At 56.2% G+C, this 13571-nt stretch overlaps 5 protein-coding genes across 5 annotated transcripts; 3 read left to right on the top strand and 2 right to left on the bottom strand.

Moving 5' to 3' along the window:
• Window positions 1-980: 980 nt before the first annotated feature.
• B0T15DRAFT_390070 (small nuclear ribonucleoprotein Sm D3) lies at window positions 981-1439 on the top strand (the record flags this gene model as incomplete). Its single annotated transcript, XM_062864520.1, has 3 exons — window positions 981-1028; window positions 1090-1150; window positions 1255-1439. 3 exons carry the CDS (start codon window positions 981-983, stop codon window positions 1437-1439), a joined length of 294 nt encoding a protein of 97 aa, XP_062724557.1.
• A 503-nt stretch (window positions 1440-1942) lies between these two features.
• Window positions 1943-3925, bottom strand: B0T15DRAFT_491330 (uncharacterized protein; the record flags this gene model as incomplete). The annotated part of the gene is made up of 1 exon (XM_062866765.1): window positions 1943-3925. The coding sequence occupies one exon, from the start codon at window positions 3923-3925 to the stop codon at window positions 1943-1945; it is 1983 nt and encodes a 660-aa protein (XP_062724558.1).
• A 377-nt stretch (window positions 3926-4302) lies between these two features.
• On the top strand, window positions 4303-5252 carry B0T15DRAFT_551120 (ubiquitin-conjugating enzyme/RWD-like protein; the record flags this gene model as incomplete). The annotated part of the gene is made up of 2 exons (XM_062870265.1): window positions 4303-4549; window positions 4660-5252. 2 exons carry the CDS (start codon window positions 4303-4305, stop codon window positions 4911-4913), a joined length of 501 nt encoding a protein of 166 aa, XP_062724559.1. The 3' UTR covers window positions 4914-5252.
• B0T15DRAFT_551122 (uncharacterized protein) lies at window positions 4739-8010 on the bottom strand (the record flags this gene model as incomplete). Its single annotated transcript, XM_062870266.1, has 2 exons — window positions 4739-5318; window positions 5386-8010. The coding sequence occupies 2 exons, from the start codon at window positions 8008-8010 to the stop codon at window positions 5217-5219; spliced, it is 2727 nt and encodes a 908-aa protein (XP_062724560.1). The 3' UTR covers window positions 4739-5216.
• Window positions 8011-11239: 3229 nt separating this feature from the next.
• On the top strand, window positions 11240-13559 carry B0T15DRAFT_118402 (uncharacterized protein). The gene is made up of 4 exons (XM_062861591.1): window positions 11240-11259; window positions 11544-11837; window positions 11925-12602; window positions 12657-13559. Exons 2-4 carry the CDS (start codon window positions 11675-11677, stop codon window positions 13304-13306), a joined length of 1491 nt encoding a protein of 496 aa, XP_062724561.1. The 5' UTR covers window positions 11240-11259; window positions 11544-11674; the 3' UTR covers window positions 13307-13559.
• Window positions 13560-13571: the final 12 nt, after the last annotated feature.

Consider the following 13571-nt stretch of genomic DNA (forward strand, 5'->3'; position numbering starts at 1 on the left):
AAGTGGTTCGACTCTACCTAGTGGTAATGCCGGTTAATGCGGGCGGATAGACTCCACAGACGCTTCCAATGACTCCAATCAACGACACGAAGGCTAAGACCCTTTCTTCAAGGGACTACTCAATATGAGGCCTAAGCCCACCATCTTCGTGAATGGGAGGGATGGACAAATCCAAACTTGACGCTGGCCTATCATGATGGGCTTACAGCAGGGTGGTTGTGCGGGCTTGGTGCCCAACGGTGCCAACATACCTACCAGGTACCTTACCTGGATGGTGGCTGCAACACCAACCGCCTATCATGACACCGCCACCTTCTAGCATGACAAAATTGCCAAACCACGGGGAAGTGATGAAGTCCTAATGTGGTGAAGGGGTTCCACCTCGTCCGAAGTCTTCTCCGTCCTCCGGGTCCCCGAAGCCCGCATACACGGGCCCACAGGTGCTGCTCCTTTGGCCTTAAAGTCCAATAGACAGCCAACATATTGACAAGACTGTCGGGTGACGATTGGGGACGGGTCCTATTGGAGTTTCGTGGTGGCTTATATGTCCTGTGGACTTCAAATTCTGCGGCTGCCTGGCCTCGCCGGTGTTGATTGAGCGCGTCATATCGGCCGCATAAGCTGACAGACCCGCCGATAGCTGACTGAGGATCAATTGCTAAATCGTCATTCTGCCGGTTCCGTGTATTGGCGTCCAATGATGAGATATCGACCGGGATGCACCATCTCACAGTTGTGATGCCTGGGCTAGCCGGGCAAGCTGGCCCGGGGGTGAGGCGGAAGCTGAAGTGGGGTGAGCTTCAGCCAAGAACGTGGACCGGGAGAGGTGGGTTCCTACTGGGTGCCAAGCCGTGCACGGTGCCGCTGCGCAACCTCCAGAAATTCAACGTCGTCGTCGCGCTTCATCAACCACATGCAATCGCGAATCGACAGCTTTCCCCCTCCCGAGCGTAACCACAGACTCAACCACAACCGCGACAATGACGTCCACAATTGGCATCCCAATCAAGCTTCTCAACGAAGCCCAGGTTGGCTCCCCCCTGCATCCCCACCACACGTATACCGCCACTCGTTAACGGTTGCATACAGGGCCACATCGTCACCCTGGAGATCACCTCCGGCCAGACCTACCGGGGCAAGCTGATCGAAGGTGCGCACATACTGCGAACCCCCATCATCCTTTTTCTTCTGGCGCATGACAGATGGGAGAGAACAGCCGAGCTGACAATGACTTTGGGGGGGGGGGATCAACAGCCGAGGACAACATGAACGTGCAGCTGAAGGACATTACCGTCACCGCACGCGACGGGCGCGTCAGCCATCTCGAACAGGTCTACATCCGCGGCAGCCATGTGCGGTTCTTTATTGTTCCCGATATGTTGAGGTGCGTTCAGCTGCTCAGCGGGTGTGATATGAGGGGAGCGAGACAGCTGACATAGTCTCCAGGAATGCCCCGATGTTCCGCAGTCGAAACGTCCGCGGCAGAGGTGTCGGTCTCGCAAGAGGAAGGGCGACCGTCAGTAGGGCACGGGCTGGTGGTCGTAGCGGGAGATAAGAAGGGGACGGTTCTGTTGCGCTATAAGAATGGGCAAAAGGAGGGCTTCGTGTTAGTGGGCATTTATGGCGTTGGGAATCGAAGCGTAGCGGAACGTGAAACAGGTTGCGGATGGGCGCAGGCACGGGGAAATGAGCGCCTTTGCGGAACTCGAGGTGTGAGACACCATGCCGGAACGCGAGCCTGGGTCCTTCGCTGGAGAAGGAAGAGAGAGCGCGACCCTGACGCTTAGGGTACGTATCATATCTGCTCTTCTAGATGTGGTATCTCTTCGTTCAGGGCTGACGCGAGTCTTACCCAAGCCCGGGATTGAGCCGGGTCTCATGACTCACTCAGTCTAAGTCATGTAATAGTACATGTTCTACACGGCGAAACATCTCGCCAAATCTACTTTATCCGCGCAAGAGCCTCCTCAGCGCGTTTGATGACCTCTTCGGGCCTTGTAAGCTCCTCCAACTGCGCAGTCCCGTCGGCTTGAGCATCGGTAACCCTGCCAGCCTTATCCAATACTTGGGCAACACTCATCTCGGTTGCACGGATGGCCTTGCGGCCTTCTTCGCGCACTTCCCCTTGCCAGTACTCCCGCGCCGCGTCCCACTTCTGCTGGAGGCGCTTGAAGCTCAGGGCAATGCCCAAGGCCGCGATCGCCCCGCACTCGTACGCCCCAAATGCGGAGAGATAGGAGAGGCCAGCGAGGGCTGTACTGAGACCGGCAAGGCTGGCAGATTGGACGGCAAGCTTCTGCGCGAGGGCTTGTAGGGCGGGAACCGTCTTTTCTTGAAGATAATTCCTCGTGAATGGGATATGTGTCGGCCACTTGTCGACGGCATTATGTGCGAGAGTGTCTTGCGTCTGAGCGACATTCGGAGCTTGAGAGGTTGAAGTTGATGGTGTTGAGTAAACGGGTTGCCCTTCCCGTCCCATTACAGGGCCCGCTTCTTGTATGCGGCCGGCAAGATATATTATGCCCTTCTCTGCGCCGGGAAGAAAACGCTGGGCAACCATCTCCGAGGTGACCATACCCACGTCGTCAGCTCGCCAGAAGAGCTTCCACCAGCCAAGCTTGCTCCACGCTCCGGTAGTGAACGCGGCATCTAGCTGCTGCTGTAGCTCCTGATGGGCGTTCTGTGCCCAGTCTGACAGTGCTTGGTCCAAATCGGCCACGGCACCCGGAGACACGTTCGCTTTCACTTCCGTGCCCATACCGCGGGCCTCGTCCGCTTGGATGGCTGCCTTAGCATTGCGAAGCAGAGAGCCGATCAGGTTCCGGACCGGCGTCTTCATGCCTCCCTCGTTGCTTGGCAGTGCGCTCTTCCTTAACCACTCACTGATCCGCGCTACGTTAGCCTTAGACCACAATGCCTCATACTCCATCGCCTTCCCGACATCGCCGCGGAAAAGCTCCAGGCCCTTGCTACCGGCATCGACATTAACTGTGACGAGCGGGCAATCAGCCAAATCTTCCTTTGCGATATCCACGAAGTTGACCACCCCAGCAACAGTGTCCATCCCTTCTGAGATAGGAAGCGACAAAATCGAGGCGGCGCCGAGGACCCCGTCCCCCACAAGAAGCGCAATATGCACCGGCGTGGCAACCGGCGCAACATGCCCCGCCGTCGTAGTCGCCACGTCCACAACCGGCACCAACACAGCATCGTCAGCAGCCTCCTCCCTATGCGCACCCGTGAGCGAGCCCGCATCCGCAACTAGCATCTCCAGGTTTGCGCCGTTCAGCAGGGGCGACGAAACCCTCAGCTCGGCAATCACATGCTCCTTGACCGTCCTCAGCCCTGCTCCTGCTCCTTCCCCTTCGCTCATCACTCTTTCTCGAGCGTCCGGCGGCCCAGCGATCCTCACGACAAGCGGTCGTGTCTCAGTCTCGTGCGCCTCGAGCTGCTCCTCCCAGGGCTCGGCCGGCTTGAGAGGGTCGGCTAGCGCAAGACGCACTAACCGCTTGGCGGTGGCGCCGGAGCGATCTGTGACATTGAGGACTGCGACGCGAATGGATTCATGGCCGGGAGGTTCGGAAAGGTTGCGCAGGGCTAGCTGGAGGCGGGCGAGGTTGATGTGGTTCGGTGCGCGGGATTCGAGCTCGAGGAGGGCGCGTTGGAGCTCTTGGCGAGGGTCAGAAGGGGGTGAGCCGGTGGGAGCGGAGGAGGAAGATGTCGATTGGTCGCGGTTGTGCAGCCTAGGTAGAGAGGCGAGATGTTTCCTGCCTCCACTTGATCGGGGCAGCGGTCTTGACGACGAGGTGAGAGGCCGTCTGGAGGCGGCAGAGTAGGAACACAAGAGACAAATTGATGGCGGCTTCAGTTGCGCTGGAACAGCCCGACTCTGACCCAGCAGCCTTCTAATGAGCAGCGGCGGCATGGCGAGCGCGTTGCTGGTAGATAGCCAGCCTAGATTGTCGCGGCCAAAAACGAACGAGAGTCCGGAACTGAGGAGGCTGAAGCTTGGTGAGCTTTTTGCCAGGAACATTCGGCAGGATCCGGCTTCGCCAAGCGTTGAGCTTCAGTTCCATCATTGATCGCAGGGGTACGTAGCCACTTTGACCCCGCCACTCCGAACCCTGGACGCAACCTTAAACGGTCGCGAACCTTCTCGACTTGCATCAACCAGCCCACCCGCTTTTAAACTACTAGTACCTACCTACCTACTCTTATCCGTACTACCAACTGCCTTACAGATAGCCAAGCCAAAAGCCTAGTAGTTTGAGGGCCTCCAGATCACGAGGTGGATACCGGAATATGGCACAATCAACCGCGCACCGGCGCCTGCTCCAAGAATACCGAGCCTTGACCAACAACCCGCCGGAGGGCATCACCGCCGGCCCCGTCTCCGAAGATGATCTCCTACACTGGGAAGCGCTGATTCAAGGGCCGGAGGGCACGCCCTTCGAGGGCGGCGTCTTCCCAGCCGAGCTGCGCTTTCCCAAGGACTACCCGCTCGCGCCACCAACGATGAAGTTCCTGGGCGAGATCTTCCACCCGAATGGTAAGTTAGTACTACTAGTAGTAGCCACCTTCTTCCGCTTCACACGACCCCCACCCATTGTACCGTAATAAACCCGACGGACATACGCTGACGAGTGGGACGGGACAAAGTATACCCAAGCGGACTGGTCTGCATCTCGATCCTCCACCCGCCCGGCGACGATCCGAACCACTACGAGCATGCGTCCGAGCGGTGGTCGCCCATCCAGTCGGTCGAGAAGATCCTCATCTCGGTGATGAGCATGCTGGCGGAGCCGAACGACGAGAGCCCCGCGAACGTGGAAGCGGCCAAGATGTGGCGGGAGCGGCGGTCAGAGTATGAGGAGAAGGTGCGGGAGGGGGTGAGGCGTATGCTGGGGCTGTAATGGAAACGACTGTCTGGGTAGAGAAAGAGAGAGGTTATGACGGCGGCATGGCGTAATAAAGGAAGGGGCGTTCATTAAACGGCGCGTTATGTGCTTTGGCATTAGTAGCAATAGTTCCTAGTAGGGTGCATAATGGCATCTTTGTTCGGGTTTGCAATTTGAGGCTGCGCTCGAACCTAGTGCTTCTGGGCTTTCCACGGCCTGATTTGCACGCTAGGTCTACCTTCTATCAAACGCGGCCGTACTCTTCATTTCCGGCTTCTACTAGTAGTAATCATCATCATCATCATCATCATCGCTCCATCACAGATTATTCTCCGCCTTGAACTTGTCCCACGCTTCGTTCAGCGTGCTGAACACCGTCCCTGCAATCATGCGTACCTCTGTCGTAGCATCTGGTGCGATCTGCCACGGGTGGTTAGCACCCATTCCCCGAAATCAATACCCGACCCAAAAGTACGAACCAACTCACCTTATCAGGATGCGTTTTCGCGATAGCCTTCATGTAAACGATCTTGACCTTATTCGCCATCACCAGCTCGTGTAAGCCCACCTTCTTCCACCCACTACCTTCCCACAGCACACTCTCCAGACTGCTGAGCAGCGCGCGCAGGTTGTCGCGTTTCCCGTCCCTCCATGCCGCGATGCGCGCGTCTACTTTGTCTGTCAGCGCGATCTTCTCGTCCCCTTCCTTCTCGGCGGCCCTGTGAGCTGCCCGCAGTCGCTCCACCGCCTCGGAGTCCTTCTGCGGAGCGGGAGATGGCCTGGGACGGCTCGGCGGCGCAGCAGGGCGGGGTGCCGCCGGTCTGGGTGTGGGCGCAGACTTCGGGGCGAGAGCCTTCTGACACCTCTGTCTCCCGGCCGTGGCCGTTGCCCCGCCCAGCCCGGCCTCGACGCAGAGCTGCCAGACTGCTGCGGCGTCGGCCCACTTCTCCATCTGCTCGAGGGCTTCCGCCTTCCGGGCAAGTGCTTTGCCGTAGAGGTCGCGCATGTCGCGCTTCTCGGCGGGGGTGTCGCCGCTGGCTTGCAGCTCCACATGCTCTCCTTCGCCTTTACCCGGGCCGATGAGGCGGATGGCTTTATCGGCGTCTTCGACTGCTTGGCGCGGCTCGCCCGTCTTGAGCGCAGTTAGCGCGCGGTTGCAGAGAAGGAGGATTGTTAGGGGATGGTCTTGTGGAATGGCGGTAAGTGAGGAGGTATAGGAGACGTGAGCTGCTGCGAAGTCGCCGCGCTTGAAGTGCGCGGTGCCCTCGAGACGATGTCTGGTGGAAGCTTGCAAGGCAATAGGCGAGATGGGCGGTATTTGACGCGCCGGACGTGGAGTGGGTGGTGGCCGTGCTGCGGGCCGAGGAGCTGGGGATGGTTGCGGAGATCTAGCAGGTGGTGCAGGGCTGGCCATTGAGGATACGGCCAAACCGAAAAGCAAATCCGGCTCCGGATCCGACGGGGCCTGCGTCTCCGGTTGCGGTTTTGTGGTGGCCTTCTTCCTGCGTGCCGGGCTAACATACGCTTGGAAGCTTCCATCTTCAGCGGCATGCCTGCGCGGTTGCAAGAGCGGATCGGCAGGTGGGTGCGAACCTTGTCGCCATTTTGGAACTTGAACATCCTGCCCCGGCCGAGGCGGAAGAACTGGCAAACGTCCCCGGGGCCGAGTTTCGGCAGAACGGTGGCGCTCAGGTGCGAGCCCTCCTACTTCCAACATCAGGGCCTCATCTGTGACTTCGGCTTCGGCCGTCCGCATTCCCGCGCCGCTGGCGGTATGGTCTTGGCCGACTGACCGCATCCATTTCGGCTGGCCGGGGTCTCCGTCTTGCTGGAACTCAGCGACCGCTTTCTGGACCTTCTTCTGCCCTGTTTTCCAGAGGCTATTTGCGGTCTTCAGGAAACTTGACCCCACAGCAGCAGCAGTCTTCGCGAAGTCCCCTTCCATAGACGCCGGCGACCGGGCGTCCCTGCTTCTCATCCCATCATCTTGTGATCCGTCTCTCATCCACGACCGCGTACCATTCCGGGATTGACTCGGGGCTCGCTCGTCGCTACCCCTGGGCTGCTCCTTCATGCCTTCCCGACCCTTCGCCTTCTCCTTTGCCTGCCGGTGGGCATCGTCCAACAACCAATTCACGGCAGCCTGCACATCGAGTCCTGCTCCACTCTCTGTAAGCCCTCTCCTGGCGTTCTCGGGGGTGAAACCATAGTCCACAAGCTGGGCGACGGCCCTGTCAAAAGGATCGTCGGGGGGGGCAGCCCCGGCAGCCTCGGAATCTGAAGAAGAATCCTCGATAGGTTTCCCTGGCTCAGGTTCCCGCGCGAATGTCGGCGCTGCCTTCCTTCTCGCCTGATCAACCGGTTTGCCTAGGTCTCCTAGCAGATCGTCTTCCTCATCGGCAGCCGGCGGCGGCGGCGCACTGGGCTTCGTCTTGAGTTGGTTGAGCCCGAACGGGTCGTCGTCCTCGTCATCCAAGGCGCCGCCGCCAGGTGTCGTAGGCTTGGCCCAAGACTGCGGGTTTCGGAGATCCAAGGCTGGCGCGTCCGGTGGGGAAGGGCTAGACGAAGGGGGTGGGAAGTAGCTAGAGTTGTCGACTTTGGTGCTGGCATTGAACGCCGCAAATAGATCATCGTCCGACTCGGCTACTGACTTCCCGTTCTGTATCCTTGGGCTCGGCCCCGGTACCGAAGGCGGCGTCAGTATACCGGGCGATGGCGCCCCGCGAGAGCCCGATTGGCTCTGGCCAAGGGAATCCAGAAACTGCCCGTCTCCATATTGTGCTTGTGCCTGCTTCCGCCTCTCCTCCTCTTTTTTCCTCTTCTCGGCTTCAATCTGCTGTTGTCGCTCGCGCAGAGTCAGATTTGCCGTGCTCTTCCCTGCGGCCAAGCTGAGCAGATTTCCGAAGCTATCCTGCACGGGCTTCGAAGCCGGTGGCTTGGGTCCAACAGGCCCAGAGCCCTGGCTTGACAGCGGCGTGTTGCGGCCGGATCCGAAGGGCGACGGGGTTGGACGCAGGGAAGGATAGGCCGGGACCGCGGGGTTCGGCGAGGCCGATGGCGCTGGCTTGCCTTGGTTGGGCGCCGACCAGCTCAAACCAGCGAGATCGTCCATTGCGTAGCCGGCAATACGGATCTTCGCACGGCATCAAACGGTGAGTTGGTTGGATGGCCCGTGCAGGTGCACGAGAACGCGTGTGCAAAATTCAAGCTATGGTGTAATAACCTGGAAGTTATCAAGCATAGGTACTTGTACCTAATACGGTCAAACAAGGAGGTCGGATGCCGCGACGCATCGGGCAAGGCATCAGGTGCCTCCATTTTATTACGGTAAGGTTAGTACAATTTGTAATTTACTGTACGAAGTACACGGGGCGAGCGGGCTTTGAAGGAAGCTGAGGTGCAGTGGGGAACCTTTATCCATTATAGGTTAAACGGTCAGGTGACCAGATGGGAATTTATCAGCCCGCCCAGGAAAGTTAGAAAAAGCATCGCACTTTCACCCCACTATTTTCAGCTTGCAGAGCCACATCCAGCCACAGGGTATGTGGGTACGGCACAGCCAGCTGAGCAAATAACAAAATCCATATTAAATGTTACCGTCAAGCGTCGCTCTCTCACATACAGATAACAGCCTATCTTGATTTTGGACCCAGTACCTAGCTTGTAATATGATCTTCAGGGTTTTGCGGTGTTTGTGAGGTGTCGATCGGGCCAACACTGAGGGCTCCGACTCCGAGGATCACCAAGCCGCCTGACTACCTCATAATCTTTTCTGCTACACTAGCAGATGATGAGCGGCGGCCAAGGTCGGGCATAGTTGCATTTCAGAGATGGCTCCATCTTGTCATAGCGGTCACTTAATCACTTATTACTTCGTGCGACAACAGCATCTCTTTAGCGTTTGACAGTCCTGAGATCCGAAAACCAACCAAACCCGGGCCCGCCGCTCATTAAGTTCCCCAGGTGTTGTACTTGTACATCCATATCAACATTCGCCTTGAAGAAGGTCGCCAAGGAGTCCCGATAATTTCACCAGGAGGGGAGTAGCTTAGATCTCGGAGTGTGATTGGCTATGCACGCATCTTGGTGGATACCATTTCGTGCATACCAAGCCTGAAACACAGTTTCACCTTTGGCGCCCGTCCGATCCCAGCTGGAGCGACATGGAGGTCATTCTTCCAATTCCACGGCTGTGCATGGGGAACCCTCTTACCCCGCCCTGTGACTGGGAGACTGGGCACCAGCGAGTCACTGAAGTCACTCAGCTTCTGTTTGCAATTTCAGATCACTGGCACTGCTAACAACTCAACCCAATATCACAATGGCGCCACGTCGCCAAAGTCACTGAGCGCAGCATAATGAGTTTGCCGGGCACGGGCTGCCGTGATCGGATGCTGTGTTGAACGGCAGCCAGATCCTGAAGTTGGTAACAAGTAGGTACTACAAATGAATAGATGGTGAGATATCAGCTATTTCACAAGTGCGATGCTTCGTGCATCCTTTAATTACGATATTGCGCCCATGCCATGGAGTTGTGAACCAATTATCGGAAAAGACGCCATGCTTCTACAGTATGGTAGAGTGGTGCTTGTGCAAGGATTGAACGATGATATCGGTGCGCGGTGTGGACCGAATGCGATACGCTCCATCCAGGACACCAGCCCTAATAAATGACTTTGTTTAACTAAATAAAGCGCGGAACTGCCGACCGAAGTGCTGGTCACATCCTGGGAGTCTGAAAATACACTGCCAAAAGAAGAAATGATCCAACGCAAAGTGATAGTAAGAGCAGTTCACAGTTGCCTAACGGCTTCAGTTCATTCATACTCTTATTTCATAGAAAAAATGGCCGTGGTGATGTTTAGTTGGAAAACTTGGGGCTGACTCTGGGGACTCAGTCTGGTTTTCAATTCAGACGTTACGAACATTCAGCGGTTAGGCTGTACAATACATGTATTGTACATTGTGCCAGCAAGAGTGTCCATACCCCGGCATGCCCTGTTCAGCATTACAGTCACATCTGGGCCTCGCAGAGGATGACAGGGCGTATAAACTTATAAACTTCCCCAGATTTGATCCACAATGCATGGACTTGGAAGGAGCGATAACTGGCATTAGATAGTTCAACTGTTGCATTTTCACCTATTGTTGTAATGCATTGTGTGGTGGCGCAAAAGACATGCGGATCTGTCACTGTAATTCCGGGATAGGTCGTGCCAGAGTCGGGACTCTTTCGTTCTCCATGGAGACCGATATCTTTGTGGATGGAGAGCTTTGCGGCTCCTATTTAAGGTTAGTTATTCGGAAAACCGGCTCGATCGCTCTTGGCAGTGCGGCCGTTCCTGCATTAGTTCCAAGTACCTGACTGATCCATGTCAGTGGGCAACCCTGACGCCCCTTAATCCTCCACAAGAAGTCCTGTCCCTTCTGAGCAGCCAATCATAAGCCTCCTTTCTCTTGATGAACGCTGCTTTGGGCAAGAGCAACCTGCAGGACTTGGCAAGGGGTCGTCCACACCCCTTTTGGTGGGGTTTCCCCGTGTCCACAGGGTACATGCCGTAGTATTCGCACTTATCGCAGCGCGCAATGCTGTATCCCGCTCTTGAAGTCGCGCGTCCTCTCCATTTCCATTTCGCAACCCTTCCTTTTTCGCACTTTGCGTAGTCCTTTGCCTTACCGACCCTTTCGTTTTCACCACACAACTTTCACTTTCACTCCCCGATTCGGGACTTACGCTCTCTACCAGTCAGCACGATTCGAGTTCCTCACCGTCATTCATTTATCGCATTTGGGTTGATTACCGATTCCGCTCCTTGATGGACTCGAAGTCTGCCGCCTGACAATTTTCTCTGCCAGCCTTGAAAGCAAGGCCGCCGCATTTTCCATTCTGCGACGTCAGCATCACTTCAACTCGAGAAATCTAAGTTGGGCTTCTAAAGTTGGACTTCGTGCTCGGTCGGCAGGTTTGGCGCAAAGGAGACAGCAAAAAGAACGGCTTTCCCGGTGCCACAAGTTGCAAAGGCTCGTGGACCAAACAGCCGTGGACAGTATTTCGTGGTCGGTTCCTAGGCCGTGTCTGTGATTCCTGATAATCTTAGGCTTGCGGCGCCTGGTCAAACTGGTACGTTGAGCTGTGGGAGTGCGACAGAAAAATCTCTTTGCCGTTTCTTGGGCCTTCGTCAAGACCATGTTTTCATCATCCCCCGAACCCGTTCGTTGTTGGATCCCATCCCTCCCTCCCTACGCATCCATCCCTCCCTCTCCCCCAAAATTCGCCACTTTCTGAAGACGGACGCGCCGGTTGTCATCGGTGCGGAAGGCATTGGTCACGAGACTCGCTTGGTTCGTCGTCATCCCAACTGTCTGTGTTGTTTTTCGTCACCCTTCACCCCTTTGGGCAAGGCTTCCTTTGGTTCGTCATCATCTGAGGAAGTCTTGCTGTCATTCATCGCACCGTGAACCGGCTCCCCACACCACGCCACAAGACTCCCTTGCTCCGTTGTCGTCTGAAGATGTTTGGGTTGTTTCGATCGTTTGCCATGCAGAGTCGGAGGTCAGCAGACCTCCTTGGCTACCCTCACCAACCAGAACATTGCCTTGATGCCTTGTATGGACCGGTATAAAAGCTAACCGATCTTCCTAAAGGACCATTTCCACTCCAACCTTTACCATCCACGTTTCACTCACTTCGACATTCATCAAACGATCTGACATCTCAACCACCTATCTACTTCATTCATTCTCTATTCTCAACAACGATCACTTCGCCATTCGAAATGACCAGCATGTTCATTTCTTTCCTTCTTCTGGTGTTGACCAGCAGCGCGGCCGCCTTTTGGCGGATGGAGTGCCGAGGGAGTGTCGGTATGGCACGGTTGGATCCAATGATGAACCCTGGGACCGCATCCCAGCATGCGCACATCATCCATGGGTCATCCGGTAAGTCAATTCTCTCGAGCATCGCGTTGAAGTCCCGAGTGCCCCAAACCGTGCAATGAAGGAGGACTCGACACTGACGTATTATAGGCTTTTCCAGTAATCCCACCTATGAAGATCTCTCCCGCGGCGAATGCACTTCGTGCGCTGTAACGCAAGACAAGTCTGCGTATTGGACGCCGAATCTTTACTTCCGACACGCCAATGGATCGTTTCAGGCGGTCAACCAGGTCGGCGGTATGTTGGCATATTACTTTTTGAACAAAGATCAGAAAAATCCGGACGGCGCCATCAGAGCATTCCCCAATGATTTCCGAATGATCGCCGGCGATAGCACCCGGCGATCCTATTCTGTCGGGGGCCTCAGTTACCTTGAGGCCGATCCCGACAAGTCTTTTTGGGGACGGCTTGGCCAAATTAACCAGAAAGACCTCGAACAGCGCGCTCTCGGTTTTAATTGTCTTAACTACCAGAGGGCGCCGGAAGGTAGCCTCGCACGCCACTACTTGCCTGATAAAGCATATCTCGACGCCAACTGCCCGGATGGAGTCCGGTTCGAGGTTTCATTCCCCTCCTGCTGGAACGGAAAGGACCTCGATTCTCCGGACCACAGATCTCATGTGGCTTATCCGGACTTGGTCCTTAATGGGAACTGTCCGGAGGGCTTCGATGTGAAGATCCCAGGGCTGTTCTATGAAACGATTTGGGACACCAACGCCTTTAACGGCATGCCCGGGGAGTTCGTCATTTCCAATGGAGATGTTTTAGGTATGTGCACTGAACCTTGTCGTGATCCGACTGTATGATGCTGACAATTCAAAGGCTTCGGGTACCATGGCGACTTCATCAGCGGCTGGGACGCTGAGTTCCTTCAACAGGCGGTGGACACGTGCACCAATCTCAGTGGGCGCGTGCAGGACTGCCCCTTGTTTTCATTGCAAAGCGAGGAGCGGCAACGGAGCTGCAAAATGCGGATTCCATCGTTTGTCGCAAGCGAGAAGGTCGCGGGCCTCATTGGGGACGCCCTTCCGGGCAACGTCCCAATTAAGTACGGTCCCGATCCGGTAAACGGAGAACCGCAGACATCGTCGGTGTCGGTACCTGTGCCGACCGTCGGATACACGCCGGGTACAACTGTAACCGGCTCAGACTACTTGCCGGGAGGTGTCTTCAGGGAATCCTCTACGACAACCACAGCCACGACGACTAGCACTGCTACCAAGGCAGATGCGCTCAATGACGAAGGCCCCACGACAACCGCAGCACCCAGCTCGCCAAATGCTGCTGGTTATGAGGTGGTCGCTACCCAATATGTTACAGATGGGAATATTGTGAGCAAGCTTGTCGTAGTGGAGGCGGTCCAGTACGTAGTCTCTGCGACCGAAACGGTGACGGTCACTGCCCCCACGAGCAGCCTGAAGGCCCGGCGTGGTATTCACATGCGCCGCCAACGTCACAGGTCCCGCCAGTGAGGTACCGGCATTAGCACGGTTGGAGGATAGGGGTTGGGGTATCATGGGTTCTATCGGGTGTTTCCGTTTTCATCATGGCAAAGCATTGATTGCTGCTGCCGCTTGAGATGGATGGTGCATGAGTGGGTGTCTGTGATGTTTATCTGGGGTTGCATTTCACCGGTTCTAGCTCCCGCGGCTTGCCTGCAAGTCAAATATTTAGGTAGATCAAATCCAACCGGTGTTCCTGATATACAGTGGTGATCCTCAACGTGGGGCGGACAAG

Source organism: Chaetomium strumarium (assembly GCF_033439665.1).
Source record: "Chaetomium strumarium strain CBS 333.67 chromosome Unknown B0T15scaffold_2, whole genome shotgun sequence".
NCBI classification, from domain to species: Eukaryota; Fungi; Ascomycota; class Sordariomycetes; order Sordariales; family Chaetomiaceae; genus Chaetomium; species Chaetomium strumarium.